At 43.1% G+C, this 18,337-nt stretch overlaps 1 protein-coding gene across 4 annotated transcripts in view; it reads left to right on the top strand.

The window, feature by feature from the left end:
• CREB5 (cAMP responsive element binding protein 5) overlaps window positions 1-18,337 on the top strand; it is a 492,421-nt gene that overhangs the window by 173,858 nt on the left and 300,226 nt on the right. For all 4 annotated transcript variants that reach the window (XM_077775424.1, XM_077775422.1, XM_077775423.1 and 1 more), the window contains one exon: window positions 2,893-3,014. In XM_077775424.1, coding sequence (XP_077631550.1) covers window positions 2,893-3,014 — 122 coding nt within the window. The remainder of the gene's footprint in view (window positions 1-2,892; window positions 3,015-18,337) is intronic.

Here is an 18,337-nt window from a genome sequence, read left to right as displayed (position 1 = left end):
TTTTAGTCAAAATGACTTGCAAGATAGTAGAGGGTCTGTAGGATTACAATATGGTTCGATTATACAAGGGATAGAAATGATTCCAAGATATTTTAAAAGAACCAAGGATGGTTAGGATTGTCAATTACCAATATAATTATGTGGCCCCAGCCTGGAGTGAGTTTCGGTTTCCTTATAAGTAAAAGGGGAAAATGATTTTTACCAAATGTGGTTGGTGTGAAATGAATGAGATGGTGTATAATACAAAGCACTTAACACTATGCCTGACATGGAATAAGCACTCAATAAATGGAAGAATATGTACACACACACACACCACCCTTTATTTTCACTGTCAGGTCTTGTCTGTTTACACCTTCTGTTCAGGAAACTTCTTTATCTGTCTAGCCTTTACTTCTGGCCTAATTTCTAGAGTCTAGCCAGCTGTTTCTGATGTTCCCATTAAGCTGTCCTTTAAATGGCCATGTTTCTTTGACCTAGTGACAGTGACTTTGAAGGGAACCCATTATGGTGGTGATTTTAGGATTCATAGAACAGGTAACTTTAGAACTTTACTTGAAAGAGGAGGAATATGAGGTCCAGAATGTAGGTAATGTATCCTGAATCATATGATTTTCAAATCTGGATTTCTGGGTTGCCAACATTGTCTTTTACACATGTAACAGACTCCTTCAGACCCAGAGGTGAGTCCTGGAAAAGCACAGGATTTAGACTGAGAAGGGATTATGCCTGAAAGAAAAAGAGAAGTGATAAAATGGTTACAAATTGTGACATCGTGTTAAGGTACTTATCTCTCCATTTCTAAAATAAGAGGGACCTACTTACTTCATAGGATCTTGTGAGATATAGACTCTAGACAGTGTGGGTGAAAATGTTTGTAAACTGCAAAATGCTTCATAAATACTAATTTTGTCCTTTTTGTACTAATTTTATCACACTGTATACATATGTGTATATGCATATACATGTTATATGTATTTTGGGACACAAATGTGTATGTGTGGCTCTTAATAGATTAACGTGCTAATAAAACCATTTTCAATCAAATCCAACTTTTGCATAGCTTTTCTGTGTAATGTCCAATTTATGATCATCTGTGGTAGGCTCTCTGTGTACTGTAAAAAGAGCTCAGTATTTTGGAGGCTGGGCTAAGAATGGAAAAGGATGCAGAAGGGGATTTTTGAGATCCAGGTCAACCAGTTGGGAGTTTAACAGGTGGGAGAGCCCCTCACCATAAGGAATCAGGAGATCTTGCCTTGGAAGGGCTGAATATGTGGGGATCTCAAGCTACTTTCATCTTCATTAATATTAAGCTATTTCTTAGAATCTCAATGGATAATTTACTGGGGGTAACTGCTAAGTGTATGACTTAGAAAAGTAAATATGATTCTAGTTTTTTTATGATACAGGAATATATAAAGAACGTGCAGGAATGGCAAATTCATGTCCACTTGTGGCATTCTTCAGTTGAGTGGTGGTGATGTGTTAGAGAACTGTGCAGAAAGATAATTTGGGACTGAGGGTAGGTTAAGTTAGACAAGTGCCATAATTAATCTAGCAGTGTGTGCTGTAGGCTCAGGTGGGAATAATATATGTACACATTGGCAATATCACCAAGGCTTTGGTCATAATCCTGGTGTCATCACATTTCCCTGGGAGACCTTGAACAGGACTCTTAATCACTTAGGACCTCAGGTTCCCTCATTTGCAAAATAATTAGCATGGCCATTTTGCATGGCCATCTTCTGTTTAGAACAATAGGACACTTTACAGTTTTCTTCATGCCAACTCCAGTACACCTTTATCAAGGAAGTTGACTGTCCTTAGTGATTACAAAGGTGTAAGTCTACCTTTATTTACCTTACAGGATCTTGTGACATCTAGATTATATAGAACGTGTTGAAAACGTTTTGTAAACTGCAAAGGCTGCATAAATATTACGCCACAAATAGTGGCTTCAGATCCTCCAGTTTTCTAAGATATGTGCTCGCTAGACAGTCAAGAATATGAAAGAAATTCCTTTTAAAGAGTTTTCTCAGAACATTCCTTTGGCTATAGCAAAGGAAAATAAAATTAATAATTATATTTTTAATGGATGAAAGCTGAATGTGTTTAACTTGGAACCTTTCATCATCCTCTGTGACTCTCAGAATGAGAGACAGAATTGCCATATTTTCTTTTTCCATTAAGGAAAAGGAATTGGGGCGCCTGGGTGGCTCAGTCAGTTGAGTGCCCAACTCCTGATTTTGGCCCAGACCATGATCTCATGGTTGGTGGGTTCAAGCCCTGCATCTGGCTCTGTGCTGACAGTGCAGAATCTGCTTGGGATTCTCTTTCTCCCTCTCTCCCTGCCCCTCCCCCATTTGTTCTCTCTCTCTCTCTCTCTCTCTCTCTCTCTCTCTCAAAATAAATAAATAAAGTTTAAGAAAAGAAAAAGAATTAACATGCTTGTTTGTTTCTTTTTGATTGATACACACTTTTACAAAATCTGTTTTCCCCCTAAAATCAAGCTTAACTTTGTCTCAGAAGAATTTTTTTGGCCTAATTTTAGCTAAATCATTTTTTTCCAGTTAAAAAAAAGTCATTCCACACATTGAAATGTGTGTCCAAATGATAGGGACCCCAGAAAGTTGTTGGTGGGATCTCTGGAGGTTGTCTGGAAGAAGTTTAGAAAACCCTACATATGCAGCCTACACATTGTATTCTTCCTGTGAGATTTGTGGTTTTAGTTTCTTCCATATTGCCATTTTATTTAAAAGGGTATAAAATTATGGATGACCAGTTGGCATCTTAATTAAGACGAGGGAAGGGGATTAGTGAATTTGAGCTCATGCTAGCTACTGGCTTTTGAGGAAAAGATCCCATGTATGATTCCTTGGTCTCTGTTTTCAGATCAGACTCCGACCCCAACGAGATTCCTGAAGAACTGTGAGGAGGTGGGGCTTTTCAATGAGCTGGACTGCTCCCTCGAGCATGAGTTCAGGAAAGCTCAAGAGGAGGAGAGCAGCAAGCGGGTAGGTTTGCTTGAACAGACACCTTGGCAGGTGCCTCCGCTAACCCCCATTAAAATTTTCTGCGTGGGAACTTAGGTGGCACTGCAGATGGTGTTGATGTGGCCCTAAAACAGCATTCTATGCATCTGCAAGTGTGTGTCTCATGACTTTAAAAAAAAAAAAGGATGAGTCCCTGATTGTAGTAGAAATCCATCAAGGGGAAAACAGACATGAAATACAAAATTCAAGCAAAAAAACCCATTACCTGATTCTTGAACGTTGAGTTGGACAAACTCAGACTTTTTCTATTCAAAACTAGTTGATTTAGTTTGCTGAACATTTAGTAGTAAGCCTTACATGGGTGTTGCATGCAGAAGACAAAACTCAAAGAGACAATAGGCAGATAATCATAGCAGAGGAGAAGGGATCTCATTTTATTCTGAAAACCTAGGATAAATCTTCCCAGTAGATCTCCGCCAGCATCACAATTCCTTCCCAGTGATATTATTGAACATCTGTTATTATTGAGACAAATGGTTTAAATGTATGTGTGTATTATTTGTTCTTAATAATAAATGTAGAAAACATAAATATAAATTTAGAAAATCCACTTTATGAATGCCTCCACAGTACATTCAGTTTATCGTAATGTTGTGCTTGTATTTTAAAGTCACAATAAAGGAAAGGAAACGGGCTCCCAAGTAAATGTGATAAGGAAGCTCTTTAGCATTTTTTTATTGTTACAATAGAGCGCTATTGAATGCCCACACTGTACTAAACAACAAATTAGACACGTTCCATGAACAGAGACTTAAAATGTGGAAGTTGGTTGAAAGGAAGGGCTGGCAACGTTGTAATGGATTCTGAAGTTCCAGCTGTTCCATCCGGGGGAGACATTTCAAAAGGCTCTGATGTTTCAAAACCTACAAATCCTCCTGAACGTGAAATTATAATAATCCCTCCACCAGATTTTTCATGTCACATTCTTACATCAAGATAGTTTAGGGCTTGTGCTGAGTCTATACTGCTTTAGGCAAAATCATGATGATTGGTGAAGGATACAGGAGAGGTATGAAATCTCAATCAACTGATTTTATTTATAGATGATTAATTTGTCATTCATACTTGACACAACCACTTCCTCCACCCCCCAGGTGACATGAAAGACTCACCCCCTTTTTAACAAATACTTACTTAGCACTTATTTGCCAGACACTCTTCTGAGCACTTAAAATTTTAACTCAAGAAAAATAGAAGGCATATGTTCTATAATTCACTGCACTAGAAATGTATTTTTTAAAAATGAAAATAACAAGGGCAAAGAAGAACCCAAAAGCCTAGTAAATTTCCTCTGGTTGAATAATAAACTTAGCTCTCCTGGTAGACATGTAAAAAACCGAGGGATTAATAAGTTCATTCATTCCTCAAGGAAGTCAAAGTTGGCCTCTTAGATTAAACTGAACTGTAAGGAAGGTGTGTACTGGGTCATGTTGATTCATATTGTCTTCATTTCTAATAGAATGGTTTTAATTGAAGTATGTGCCCTTGATATTCTTACAGACATTTACCAAGGACAGCTTTAGGAAGCCCGTGGTAGGGGTGTGGTTTTAGATGTTCTCCTTTGCATAGTACTCATTTCTATATGAAGCCCCATGGGAGGAAATTCTTGCAGATCTGAATTCCAGGAAATAGTTTGCTTCCCCCAAAGGAACTGAACTATTTTCTCCTCGTGGACCTGAGAATCATGTAACTGGTTCTGTTTCTCTTTTTGCTTTGACTTCTCGGTTAACAGAAAGCCAAGTTTACTGCTTAACTTTGAGAACTTTTTAGAACACTATGATGAACATGTTTTACTTCTCCCCAGACTAGACTTTCAGTTCTAGTTTATATTTCCTCTGGTCCCGATTTTTAATTTAAAAAACATTTCCGTGACTCTTGAATGCTGACAAAAACTGAGGACTGATGGATGTGGGGGGGAGGGGAGTGATGGGCATGGAGGAGGACACTTGTGGGGATGAGCACTGAGTGTTATGTGGAAACTAATTTGACAATAAACTATTTGTAAAAAAAAAAATAATTAAATAATCATAAATACCATAATGGAAAAAAAAACATTTCCGTGCTTATACGCCTTTTTGTGAATTGCTTCTGAGTCCTTGTGGGCTGAGAAAGAGCATAAATAATTAAACTTTAAAAAATGAAAATAATTAGGCAAGCAAAGTTGAGAAAGAGGACTATTGTAATTGTAGAAATACATATTGTAAACATATCCTTAAAATATTTGTTAAAGGTGTCTTTTGAATGTTGCTTTCAGCCATGTGCTGGTTTTGTGATGGGTGTTTGGGTGAGGGGCTTTGTAGTCCACTTCTCTCATGGTTTTGGGGTGGCTGTCTCAGACCCCAACTTTACTGGTACACCATGAAAGCTGGTCAGCATTCAGGCTGTTGAGGTATCCTCTCCCTTTGCCTCTTTCAAATCAGAGGGGCCAAATCCAACCTTGGATTGCCTTGGCTTCTTGAGACCTAAAATACAATGACTTATCCAGCAGCCAAATGGGCTGTGTTGGTGGCTTCTGCCTAGCATTTCTTTGGAAGCCACAGGTGGATAAATGAAAGGTAGGAGATACTCTCCAATCGACCAGCATATGTTCATACAACCTTTGTACCACATTTCTCTAACTGCTAACATCTCTGGCACACTGCCACCCACAGCTCCTGCTTCATTTATTCATCCCTTGCTTGAAAAGTAGGAATACAAGCTCTTTATTCAAAGCAAACCTTATTGTTATATATTATATTATGTGTGTAATGCTGTCTTTCACTTTCTTCCTTTTGCTCCACATTCAGATAATTATTTCTTTTTAATTCTATGTCTCTAACTTTCTTCTGATGTCTTTTCCTCTGGGTATAAGTACTTTATACAAAAACACTGGGAAATTTAGGCTGGTCCTTCCCCCCACCTCTAACTCTCTAGCTGCAGTTTTATCTAGAAAATTCTGTCCAAGAGCAAATAGAGAATTGATCCTTGCTTATTAGCCCATTTGGCTATCCACTGGGGAAAATTCTGTTCTGTGGACTATCTCTAATCCTGACACCCTTTTCCAAAAGTGTACCAATGGATGTATAGAATGAGGACAGGCTAGAGTCAGGTCATGACAATGGAAAAAGCCCTAATACCTGTATCTATATCAATATAGAAGGCAACACATTCCACAGTTACCCAATCTTCCACATAAGTATAAGCTCATGGTTTCACAACTCTTTAGTAAGAGATGTAGTTCCCCTGAAAAAGCACCCATCGCTAGCAGGCATCACAAATCTCAGTTTGCCTGTGGCTTAGAAGTCAGGATAGTCTATGTCCTGAAACAGATGAGAAACTTGTGTTCATTGTGTATTCATTCAGTATATCTTTTTTGAGTGCTCACCATGTACCAGGCACTGTCCAAGCCTTGATGAATCTACCCATGGACTAAAGCTAATTAAAAACAAAACCCTACCTTCAGGCAGCTTCCTTCTCAGGAGCAAGACAAATAATCAGCAAGTGAAAACAATAGAACATATAACATGTCAGAAGGTGGTAAGTGTTATAGCAGGAAAGGGGCAGAGTGAGTGTTGGGGGTGGTCAGGGAGGGCTTGCTGGTAGGTGGACATGCAGCAGAGACCTGAAGGAGGAGAGCGGAGCTTTGCTTCCGAGCAGGTGTGTTGAGGGGAACAATGTTCCAAGTGGAGAGAGCAATATGTCAAAGCTCTAAGGCTGGAGGATTCTGTGGGTTGGAGGAATCGCAAAGAGGAGGGTGTGTAATAAGCTGAAGAGTGGGCACAGGAGGGCAGATTCCAGAAGGCCTGTGGCCTCCAGATTTTTCTCCTGGTGCGATGGGGAACCACAAACAGTTTCAAGCAGAGGAGTGATAGGATCTGACTTATATATTAGGGAGTTCACTTTGGCTGCTGAGTTGAAAGTAAACTCTTGGAGGGAGGGAGAGAGCAATTAAGGAGACTAATGGAAGAATCTAGATTAAAGATGATGGCGGATTGGTCCAAGGTGGAGATGGAGGAAGTGGTTACATTCTGGGTCTATTTTGAAGATAGAGCCAACAGGATTCGCTGATGAATTAGATCTGGGGAGTAAGAGAAAGGATGGAATTAAAGGTGAACGAGGTTTTTGGCCTAAGCAACTGGAAGGAATGGGAGTTGACTGTGGGAAGAGCCAGTTTGAAGAGAAGACCGTGGAGACTGTTTTTTGACTACAGTGGAGATACGGAATCGGCACAGGGATCTAAGTGGTCTGTAATTCAGAAAGAGGCAATTCATCTTGAGATATAAATTTGGGAGTCACTGGCATATAGATGGTGTTCAAATACCTGAGACTCGATGTAATCACCCGAGCCAGGAATGCATGGAGATGAAGTAGAGAAGGTCTCAGCATGGAACTTGGTGGACTCCTCCAGAACCCCCAAGAAAGAGTATTCAACTCTCCTCACTGGCCAGAGATGACACAGACGACCCTGAGGCATGAGGGATCAAGTCAAGTACAGAACCCTACCAGTAATACTGAATAGACTCTAGTAACAGGTGGCAGTTAGCATCCTGATTTCATTTTCTATGTCAGAGGGAAAGAAACCAGAAACAAAACCAAAAAGATTTTTAAAAAGAGGAAAATAAAGAGGAAGGTGAATTGACCTTTTAAATTTGATTTTTAAAAAATGGATAGCATAATCCATGTGTAGGAAGTGGGTTACAACTTCATCATATGATAACAATTGTCTGGGAGTGTGTGTGTGCGCGTGTGCGTGTGCGTGTGTGCGCGTGTGCGTGTGCGCGCGTGTGTGTGTGTGTGTGTGTGTGTAAGGCGAGTTGAGAGGACTAGAAATGAACTCCTTTGTCTTGCTGAGAGAACTATAACATTACAGCCTCACGTGGTGAAGGACCCTGAGGATGAAAAGCACGGTGTGTAAGTGCTAAGTGTTACTCTCCTCCCATAGGACCTAAATTTGACTCATCATGCGGATGCATCAATAGCAAATTAGGGCATTTCCATGCTCTAGAATTCCTACCCAAATGATGAAAAGTGCAGTCTATTCCCAGAGGGTATTGACTGTTTAACACATGGAAGCAAGGGACAAGCTACAATCTTAAGATCTTGGATCCCAGCTCAACAGGAGTTATGGAACAGGGCACGGCCAGGTCAGCCTTAGCTCAGAAAAGTAGGCTGCTCAATCTGATTAAATTCTGTACCTGGAAATCATGTTACTCGACACCACTGGTTCCTTGGGGGAGAGAAGGTACAGAGAGAGAGGCCCTCTGCCTTGGTCTACACTCTTGCTCTGTGAGCCCCGTGCTGGCACTGCTGTCCTCTGGGGAAGGTAGACTTGGTGCTGAATGGAAACAAAAAAGAAACCCAGTTGAGCAAACTTGCAACAGCTGCTCTGTTAACACTTTGCTTCTACTTGTGTAAAAACAGTCCCTCCTTGCAGAAGTCTGGAGGAAAAGAATATTCTGAAACTTAAACTTCGTTTCCCTCTGGTTTTGAAAATGTCGTCATGTTTGCTAAATCCTGGGAGATGAGACCATGAAACTGGTTTTGATCTTCTCGTGTTTTGTTTTGTTTTGTTTCGAATCAGCATGACTGAAAGGAAACCCCCACCAGCAATGCTCGAAGACTTAGCAACCTAGCTCTTCCCCCATCCCCCCAGGGATTGGAAAACCTAACCTTTATCTTCTAAGGATCCTTTTGATCCTCCCCTGTCGGTACACTACACAAGTAAAGCTTTTCAGCTTTCTCCTGATAGGTTTACAGGATGCCTTTGGCTCGAGTGGACTTTGACACTGGAAGAGAGGTTGGCTTGGTCTTTGCATCCCACTCAGGAGAACAACTAAACCAGTGGAAAAGACCGGAAGCCATTTCATGTGTTTTAGCTTCCCGGGGTTTAGGGTTAATGTGTGCAATCTTTACCAGAGATTATTAAGAGTTGGCATCCACTGCCACATATGTCGGCGAATCAAGATGTGATCTGAGGCTCTGCCTCAATTTTAAAATGGAGTGGGAAATAACAATTCATAGTAGAGTTATTTTTAAAAAGTTTTTGGCAGAGGTGTCTGGGTGGCTCAGTCAGTTGAGCGTCTGACTTTGGCTCAGGTCATGATCTCACGGGCCATGAGTTTGAGCCCTGCGTCGGGCTCTGTGCTGACAGCTCAGAGCCTGGAACCTGCTTTGGATTCTGTGTCTCCTTCTCTCTCTGCCCCTCCCCTGTTCACACTCTGTCTCTGTCTCTGTGTCTCTCTCTCAAAGATAAATAAACATAAAAATTTTTTTTTGCCAGAAAGTCAGGGTATCCTCAAAGTGGCAAAAGGCACTGTCTGTTGCCTTGCAAAGAACGAGCACTTACTATCAGGTCTATTTGATATGGATGATGGGGGAAGGCCCACGGTTCGGAGGAATACTGACTGAGAGGGGTGCCTGGTATTTGGTCATGTCCTCCCTTGAAGACTTTGTATATTTGGATAATTTGGACTAAAATGGATGAATCCTCACAACCTGACTTGCACACTGAGGAAAAAAATATGTTTATCTCTTGAAACCGAGGATCTAACCTCTAATGCTAAATTATTTGGCAGTGCATGGCTCTGCCTTCAGCCGGTGTCCTAATCTGAATTAAAAGAGGGTGGTGGCCGGGGGCAGGACTTGCCACTTGTCTCAGCCTGTGAGGGGCAGCGCTGACTGTTCTCTGAGTTCATTATTAAGCATTTAAGTTTTTGGTCCTGGATTTTATGGATATTTGCTAGTCCATGACATGTGTCGCAGCAAGATGGAGGTCTCTGCCTGATGTCTTTTGGAGAGTTGATCACAAGGCTCCAGAGGCTAAAGTTGGAATGAGAAAAGGTTTTCATTCATTCCATGCTGTGACGGGTGGCCTTGTACGAGGCGCTTAGGTTTCAACTTGAAACTGTGGAGTGGAAGAGATTGGGAGGCTCCGACCCCGTTTAGGATGTACCAGGAAGATTGCAAGAGGGAACCGGGTATTGATTTTGAGAACCACTATTTGTGCTGGAATATTGCAGAACAAAAGAGGATTTTCTTGCACCAGTATTTTCTGTTCAGTTGTGACAGGGTACAGCAATGATCGAAGGACTTATGTATTCATGAAGCATAGCCAGGACCGCATATGACATTCTGAACATGTTGTTAATGATAATTTGATGTTGGTCCCTCTAGTTCACAGGGAATAATTATAGGTGATTATCCCAGTACTGCGTTCCCCATTTAAATGCAGAGGAATAAACTATCAAGAGAGACGGAGTGTTGGTAGGCCTTCACCAAGGAGGGCCGGGGGTAAGGCTTCCCTCCTCTGTGCTTTGTCTCTGCCTCCTTGTCTTTTGGCTGCATCCACTCCCAGGTGGTTTCTGTTTACACCTTCTCTTCAGAAAACTCATAAATGCTCAGAGCAGAACCATCAACTCCACCAGACAATTCCTTCAACTCTACATCTAGTCTTCAGACTTGACTATTAGCCTCCAGCCTGCAGCTGCTCCCCACATTCTCACCGGATACAGCACTGCTACTCCCAACTGCACGCAAAGTGCGCTCAGGGCTTCCTCGTGCCCACTCACTGCCCTGTCAGAGGCATGCGTCACCCACCGCAGGAGTCTGCTTTGCCATCCTACCCTCCTCTGCCCAGCAACTTTCATAGGAAGTAGACCTCTCTTCCCTTTCTTTTTCTTTTCTACCACCTCAAGTCTAGACCATCATCACTTCCTACTGGGTTATTGCTGTGAATTCCAAGAAGGTTTCTGACTGCTAACCTAACTGTAAAGAATTACCTCACATTAAGTCTTGCAAAATTGAATGCATTAAAAAATTTTTTTTAAATATTTATTTATTCTTGAGAGGAAGAGACAGAGCATGAGTCAGGGAGGGGCAAGAGAGAGAAAGGGACACAGAATCTGAAGCAGGCTCCAGGCTCTGAGCTGTCAGCACAGAGCCCGATGTGGGGCTTGAACTCATGGACCACGAGATCATGACCTGAGCCGAAGTCGGATGCTCAGCTGATTGAGCCACCCAGGCACGCCTGAATTCATTTTTTAAGGAATAAAAAAAAAAACTAACCGAAATGTTTACAAGTAAACAATATTGTAGTTTTTTACTTGTAAAAATTGTAAAAAAAATTGTATTTTATTTCTGACTTGTGGTTAAGTTCAAAGTTCCTCCAGATGCTGTGATTGTTAAAAGGCAGAGGGGTTGGTGTGGGATGTCATAGGTATTAAAAGGAGTATGTTGGGAGCTGATGAACATAGTCTTGATTCTATGACATTCTATGTGTGGAATGCACCTAAAAGGAACAAAGCAGGGATGGGTGGGCACGGAAGTATGATGAAGAAAGGATTCCAAAAATAGCCCTAAGTGCTCTGGAGCTCCCAAACTCTCTGGAGCTCCTTGGGCACTCCCATCAACCCAGACTTGGGCTGTGAGGACCACTTGATTGGCCTATCTTCCCATCAGGTGGCCTGACTGTAGCCAAAAACTAGCCCAATGGAATTATTTATTTGTCTGGGAGCCCTCACTAAAACAATTCTGATGCTCAGCTTTAAGGCCACCAAAAAGGGCAGCTTTTCCCAGGAGGAAGCTTTCTCAACAGGGTGTTTTTTCTATTCCAGGTTGGGTTGGGTCCTCAGCTAGTTAAAAATCATTCCTTACCTGTCCCAAGGCAGGCAGGCCAGTCAGGCAGGGATTTCAAGGTATTAGCCCAAATGGAATCACAACAGAGAATTGATGCTCTCCTCAGAAGGAGTCAGTTTCCAGCTGTGAGTAATTCAGATCTTGCAACCCGCCAGACAGGCATGGGGAGGCGGGTGCAGTGCTTGGGCACAGGAGGCCTTTGCATCTGCAGAGGAAGCCTGCACTGTCGTCTGTGAGGCCCTGCATTCAGGCTCCCAAAGGCAAGCAGGAAAGCAGATCTGTTTTCAGGCCTGGATTAAAACGAAATGACTTAAAGATGAAGCTTCCGTTTTAGGCAGAAAACAGCCCTCACGTTTGGAAAATTGGGCCAAATGTTAGACTCCTTGTGCATCTGTAGCTGAGAATCACTTACCTGGGCCCCTCGCGGAGACGTGAGAAAAAAGTTGACGTTGTAAAAAGAGAATAGGAAAATAATATAATGGTTGCAAGAGTCTCTGCCCCCATTATCTCAGAAATCCAGGTGAACGTTAAGTATGGTCCAGAGCAGGTATGGGAGTGATTTACTCTGGGAGCCTGGCTTCAGCATTTGTGTGTTGTTAAGTTATTTCCATATTGATAAGGCTGAGGCCAGGAACTGGGATTCCGAGCATTCCTCCCATCCATATTTCCAGGATGTCAGCTGTCAACTTGAACCCGTAGTGTAATTACCGTTTTTAGCCTCGGAACCCTACACGGACATGTTCCTTATTTTTTACCCAAAGATCACCAAAGCCCAAGGGCCTAGGAAATCGTGTTGTTCCCCCCCCCTCGAGTTACTTGTACCACGTTCTTACACACTGGGGACCTAGCTGTTCTGGTGACCTGGGAGAGGGCTGCACACAAGCCGGTTGGATTGGAGAGGCAGTCAGGCCATCCTCTTGGCTCGCCCCACACAACTTGCTCCTCAATATTTGGCTGGAATGATCCTCACACCCCAAATATGACGGGATGTCAGCTGCAGCGTTTCTAGAACATTGCTGAGCTCTGTTTTTTGCTTTCTGGGATATTTAAGGCTATTTTTAGCCTGTTTGAACCTGTGACTCTTCTATGTGATGAGGCCAGATTCTCTCATCTGGCTCTAGAGTGAAATGGGATGCCGAAAGACTTTACCCTCAGCATCTCCTCGAAGCACATGCTTTCTAACAAAATGTTCCCGCAGTGGTGAAATCAGACTGTTGTGTATGTAGATGGTATTTTGACCTTTGACCTGAAGGTGGACGGGAGCTGTTTCATTTGACAGTGTTGGAGCTAGAAGGAGGGAGGGACCCACCTGCAAGCATTGTCTGGCTCTGTGGGAGTGTCCCCAGTTCCCTCCGTGGAGTGGAGCAAATCCTACATTTTGCATTTAGGGGATGGCTGCAGGCATGGCCATCCCCGGGATCTTGAGTTATGAGCAGAGCACAGCATCTGTTACATGGTGACTTTGAAAGTTGATCATGGTGCTGTCTGAACCCTGCCTGAGGCGGTGCCAGGCACCGCCCTTTTCTGTGGCTTTATGTCCAGGTGGGGGCTTATTTGGGCTCCACGAGCAGCCATGTCCCCAAAGAAGAAAAGCAGTCGTGTTCTGTGTGGACGTCGGGTTGATTGACTACAGATGATGCAGCGCTGGGCATTGTGAATCACAGCCACTCTCAAAGAGCCCGTCCCCTTTTTGGCTTCTCCTCATATGATTTGTTATGCACAGAGCTTAGGAACTTTCCCAGAGGATTTATGAACGTGAGGCTTTTCTGGGATTTGCTGGCACGGGGGGGCCCAGGCATTCCTGTTCTTTCCAGGGTAAGCCTGGAATCCGTAGTGCTCTAGCATGTAGAGTGCATGTGAGCCCCTCCCTGCTAACCCCACCTGATTGGCCCCCAAGTGGCAGAAGGGAAGAAACCATTCTGGAATTCTGGTGGCCCCTTTGATGTGCCAAAGTGTGATGTGCGGTGTGGTAGCCCTCTGCTCTTGGTCCACCCGAAAATGGCCTCGCAGCATTTCGGGTGCTCTTGGTAACAGCCCCGGTGGGGGTGGTGGAGAAGTCATGAATTCAGGGCAGAGCAAGAAATCCCGACTCCATTCCATCACTGTCTATTTTCTCAGTGCTAAACCAGGCCTTTTGACAACCTTGGAATTATACACATACATAGTTCAGATACACTGAGAGCTGGAGAATAAAAAATAGTAAAACTCGTTCTTAGGTAGATGGTGTTAGATGCCACACGTCACCACAGCATCTCACCTTGAACATTCCTTCTGATGTTGACTGAAAGAAGTGGTCGAGAAAGGGTCCTGGGGACACATCCTCAAACTCCATATTCGCAGAGACAATACCGCAGTGGTGACATTGATGCCCCAACGACCATCTCTTTCCTGCACCGTGGGGTGGGGAGGATAGTCTTTTAGTCCCAGATCTCTGCTAGATTTCTCTTTTTTTGCCTTTATTTGTATCACAGTAATGCATACCTACCTGCATACATGTTTTGGACAAAGTGGGAAATCAAGGCTTTGTGAATAATTCCTCATCATGCTGAGCACTGCATAGAATTGCCTACAATGCCCAACACCGGCTCCAACAGACATTTAATGTCAGAGTATAGCTACCTGCTGCCCCCAATGGTGAAGCTGATTTGCCCACCAGGCGTGAGTTTAAGAGTTGATTGACCATTAGCTGTGATAGATTTGCACAGCTCCAGACACGCGTGCCTTCCCTCAGACCCCCGTGTAACCAGAGGCACATATTGTCAGACAGCTGGCCAGGGCCAGCGGTGTAGTCTGTGATCGTGGGGGAGAGAGGCCACTTTGACCTCATTAACGCTGTTCTAATGGAGTGCTACGGGTGCAGACTACCGCCACCGAGGCCACACTCTTAATACAACGGGCTGGCTGGTGCGTTACAGTCTGTTTATACCACACCGATGGACTAGCCCAAGCACCCTTTTCTTTTCTGAGATTTTAGATTTTGCCCTCTCTAAAGTCTATTGCCATTTAACAAAATCTGACGATGCTACAGCAAACCTGCCTACGTCCTGTGGCAGTGGTTTGTTGTTGGAAAAGAGTATTGAGATCTCACGTTTGTGCCTCAGTTGTGCTGCAAATGGACATGTCGAGAAGTGCCTGGGAAGCTTAGAGGGAACGGGGACAGATGTGTCTGGATCTCTGCGTATGAGGTGGTGTGAGAAGGGAGGGCATGAATGGTGCTTTGTGTGTATGCGAGGAATGGCTTGAAAGGGACTTAGCCACTAAAACACTTTGCTTGGGTGCTTTGTGGGATTTATTTAGCTCATCCTCCTGGACTTACTGGCTTTTTATCAAAGAGTAAATACCACTCCAACAGAGCCATGCCCTGCGAGTATAAAACGGTTGACTCAGTGCAGTTCCCAGACATCCGTTTATGACTTACTGCGCTCATATGCTTTCATCCAGTTCCTCCTCCTTCGTTTCGAAGTCATGGCACTTACTTCCTCATCCCCTGCTCAGGGTGTCTGTGAAGACTTTTTCTTTTAAGTCTGTGGCGGAGACCATTTGACATATAAGGCCGCCGGAGAATGAGGTCGGAACCAAGCAGACTAAGATCTGCATTTGCGTTTCCTAGCCATGGAAGAGAAGAAGGAGGCCGAGTCTGATTTTCAAAGTGGTCCTCATTTTCTCCAACCACTTGGCAGAGGTGACCAACCCGCACCGAGTGCCAGATGCCTTTCCCAACAGCTGTTTGGTGATTCCGTGTCACCGGGCTCACTGTAAAATCAGGCCTATCCTTTTAATTACCTGTTCATATTTCACCAATGCAGAGCTCCGTGGCACAGAGAGAGGGGATAAACCTTCATTGTAATGGATTTTTAGTAAGACTATCTCTGAGATAAGAGTCCTAAATCTTGGCAGTCTCTTTAGAGCACACACTTTGTGATTGCACACAAATTCTTGGCTCCCCAGAGCCGTGTTGTAAATGGAGTGCACTGTACAGGGCTGGGTAATAAGATACTGCAGATACATTTGAGAGCAAGGTGCACTTTTGCTTTATTTATGAAGATAGACATGGTGGTTGAGGGCTTAATCACAGCTGATAAATCATTTTAAGAAAGCCTATTAGAACCATATGCTGATTTTTTTGCATTAATATAGTGTGTCTGTTTCCAGTCTAATAAGACAGGGTTTTCTCTCATGCTCTCTGCGTCTCTCCAGTGTGGACTATTTATCTGTTTAAGTGGTATCACTTGTGTGGGAGCATTTATCTCTTTAAGAGGCACCATTAATAAAAGAAGGTGAAAGGAAAGGGGGAAGGAAAGATGAGTGAAGGCGCCCTTTGCACAATGCCTGGGTGTGCACGCATGTGCATGTGTGTGTGTGTGTGTGTGTGTGTGTGCTTATGGTATGACAAAGGAAAGAGTCAAAAAGCTGAAAACAGGAAACATCTCAATTAGAGTTTCGGAAGACCATGGATTGGTCTTCAGTTGGCATAAGGTAGTCATTTCAGCCCAGGTGGTTATAATACTATAGCAAAAGATTATCTGAATATGGGTGTGTGTGTGTGTGTGCACACACACACACTGACATTTTGGTTACCTCACTTCTCTCCAAGCTAGCAGAGGTCTGCCCCAGGAATAGGTCCCAAGGCTCTTTAATGAGAGCCATATTGGGGCTCCAGCTCTGAGCCAAGTTCTGTTTATCACTAATTGCAGGGGTGCCTTGCAGATCTCTTCTATTATTTCCTGATTATACCCCTGCTCTTTTTATTATCTTGCCAAAATTCAAACAGTCATAATTGCATGATTTATTGTTTATTTGTAATCCCTTCTACTTCATCAATCGCTGTATTTAATAGATTCTAAAACAGCGATGGCTTTGACTAAATGACTGGATTGCTGTTACCTTCCACGGAGAAGTCATGTATTTGTGAATCTCACTTGGCATTCTTCAAAGTGCATCCAGGGTACTCCTCCAGAATCCTGTTTCTGACCGTATAAATAAGCATTGATTTTTGGTGCACGGAGAGAGCATGTGTGCCAGGAAGATGTTTTAGGAAAGGATGTTAATTTATCCTTAGGATTATATCCAGGTTGGGTTATATGACTCCTAAGTTTCTTTCCAACTCAGTTTCCATGATTCTAGGAAAACAAAGTTTAGAGGTAGAGATAAGTGAAAATCCTATTTTACACAAATTTGGACATAGTGGGGAAATATGACACCAAATAATGAAAAATGGAGATCAGAAACTGGGAATAATAAAAAATCGCCACCATTCATTTGGGTTCCTACTGTTTGTCGGGCAAAGAGCCAGAAGTTCTGTTTATATTATTTGCTGATCATCACAACAATCATTATGAAATAGATGTTTTTTACCTTCATTTCGCATAATAAGAAATTAAAGCTTAAGAGTTTAAATAATTTGCAGAAGGCCAAAAAGCTAGGAAGTGACCGATCCAGTATCTGTATGTAGGACTGTCTGCTGGAAAATTCATGTGCTTCCCACTCCTTCAGATTGCCTCTTCCCATCCTTACTTCCTTACGGTACAGCACGTTTTAATATACCTGCTAATTGACTGCTTAAAAAATGTACAGTGGAAGCTTCATAAAAGGTCAAGCTGCACTCGACCTCCACAAGTACATGACCAAATCTTGACTGTACCCAGTCAGGGTACTGTACTATATCCTGGTCTTTAAAAATTCTTCTTTCAACTTCCAGTCTCAGCTCCAGATTCTTTCCTGTTCTGTAGCTGGGGCTGTAGACAGCAGGCTGGCCCTGACACTTTCAAGGCACGCAACCCACTCTGAATGCCCTACTCACCAAAACACATAATTCCAGTTCTGAACCAGGCACAGGAAAACCCTGTCACCTCTGGTGTGGTGTGAGCAACATCCTCTTGCTGTGGGACATTTCCTTCCAGGCCTGGTCCGAGTGACCACTGCTTTCCTGGAGTAAAATGAACATTTGTCACATGGCAATGCATTTGGAACTGACATTCGATTTTAATAGAGAAATACTTGCTTGAACAGAGCACACTTCAAATGCTGCTGTGGTCTCCCAGGACGTTGCCATGAGATTCAGGGGTTGCTGACATTATTTCTGGCATCCTAGGAGTTTGGGCAGTAGGATGAAGAGTAATTGCTGGTACATAGGCTGTGGTCAGTATTTTATATTTAGATGTTGGATTTTAAAGGACAGCACTGCTGTGCACCTCCTCTTCACCCCTAACTTCCACCACTGGAAATGTTTCTATTATGTCCTCCCAGTTCAATCTAACAAACTTTTATTGAGGGCTTAATATGTCCCAGGTGCTGTGGTAGGTGGGCCAGGTGCCAAGGCTACATTCTAGCAGGGGAGCTGCTAGTCGTGGGGTAAGGGGGGCGTTTGGCTTTCCCGATGGATTCTAAGCTCCTCTGGGATCATGTGTATAGTAGAAACAGCGATGACTGTGGCTACTTGGGTTAGGTGCATATTCCTCATGATCTGACCCCTACTTAATTTACCAGTTTTCTCTTTTGTGTCATTTTTTCTCTTGTGTCTTTTCTGCTCCAGGAAATTGGAGTAAGTCTCCCTTCCCTAACCCTGTCTGTGGTTTCCTCATCTCATTGTGCTTGTCCATACAGTTGTCTCTGCCCAGAAGCTTTGCCAATCCCCCTCTTTTTTTTTTTTTTTTGAGAGTAAGAGAGCACAA

The sequence above is a fragment of the Crocuta crocuta genome, unplaced genomic scaffold, assembly GCF_008692635.1.
Source record: "Crocuta crocuta isolate KB4526 unplaced genomic scaffold, BGI_CrCroc_1.0 scaffold197, whole genome shotgun sequence".
NCBI classification, from domain to species: Eukaryota; Metazoa; Chordata; class Mammalia; order Carnivora; family Hyaenidae; genus Crocuta; species Crocuta crocuta.
Note: the sequence above shows the minus strand (reverse complement) of the source record. Positions and strands in the feature narration are given on the sequence as shown.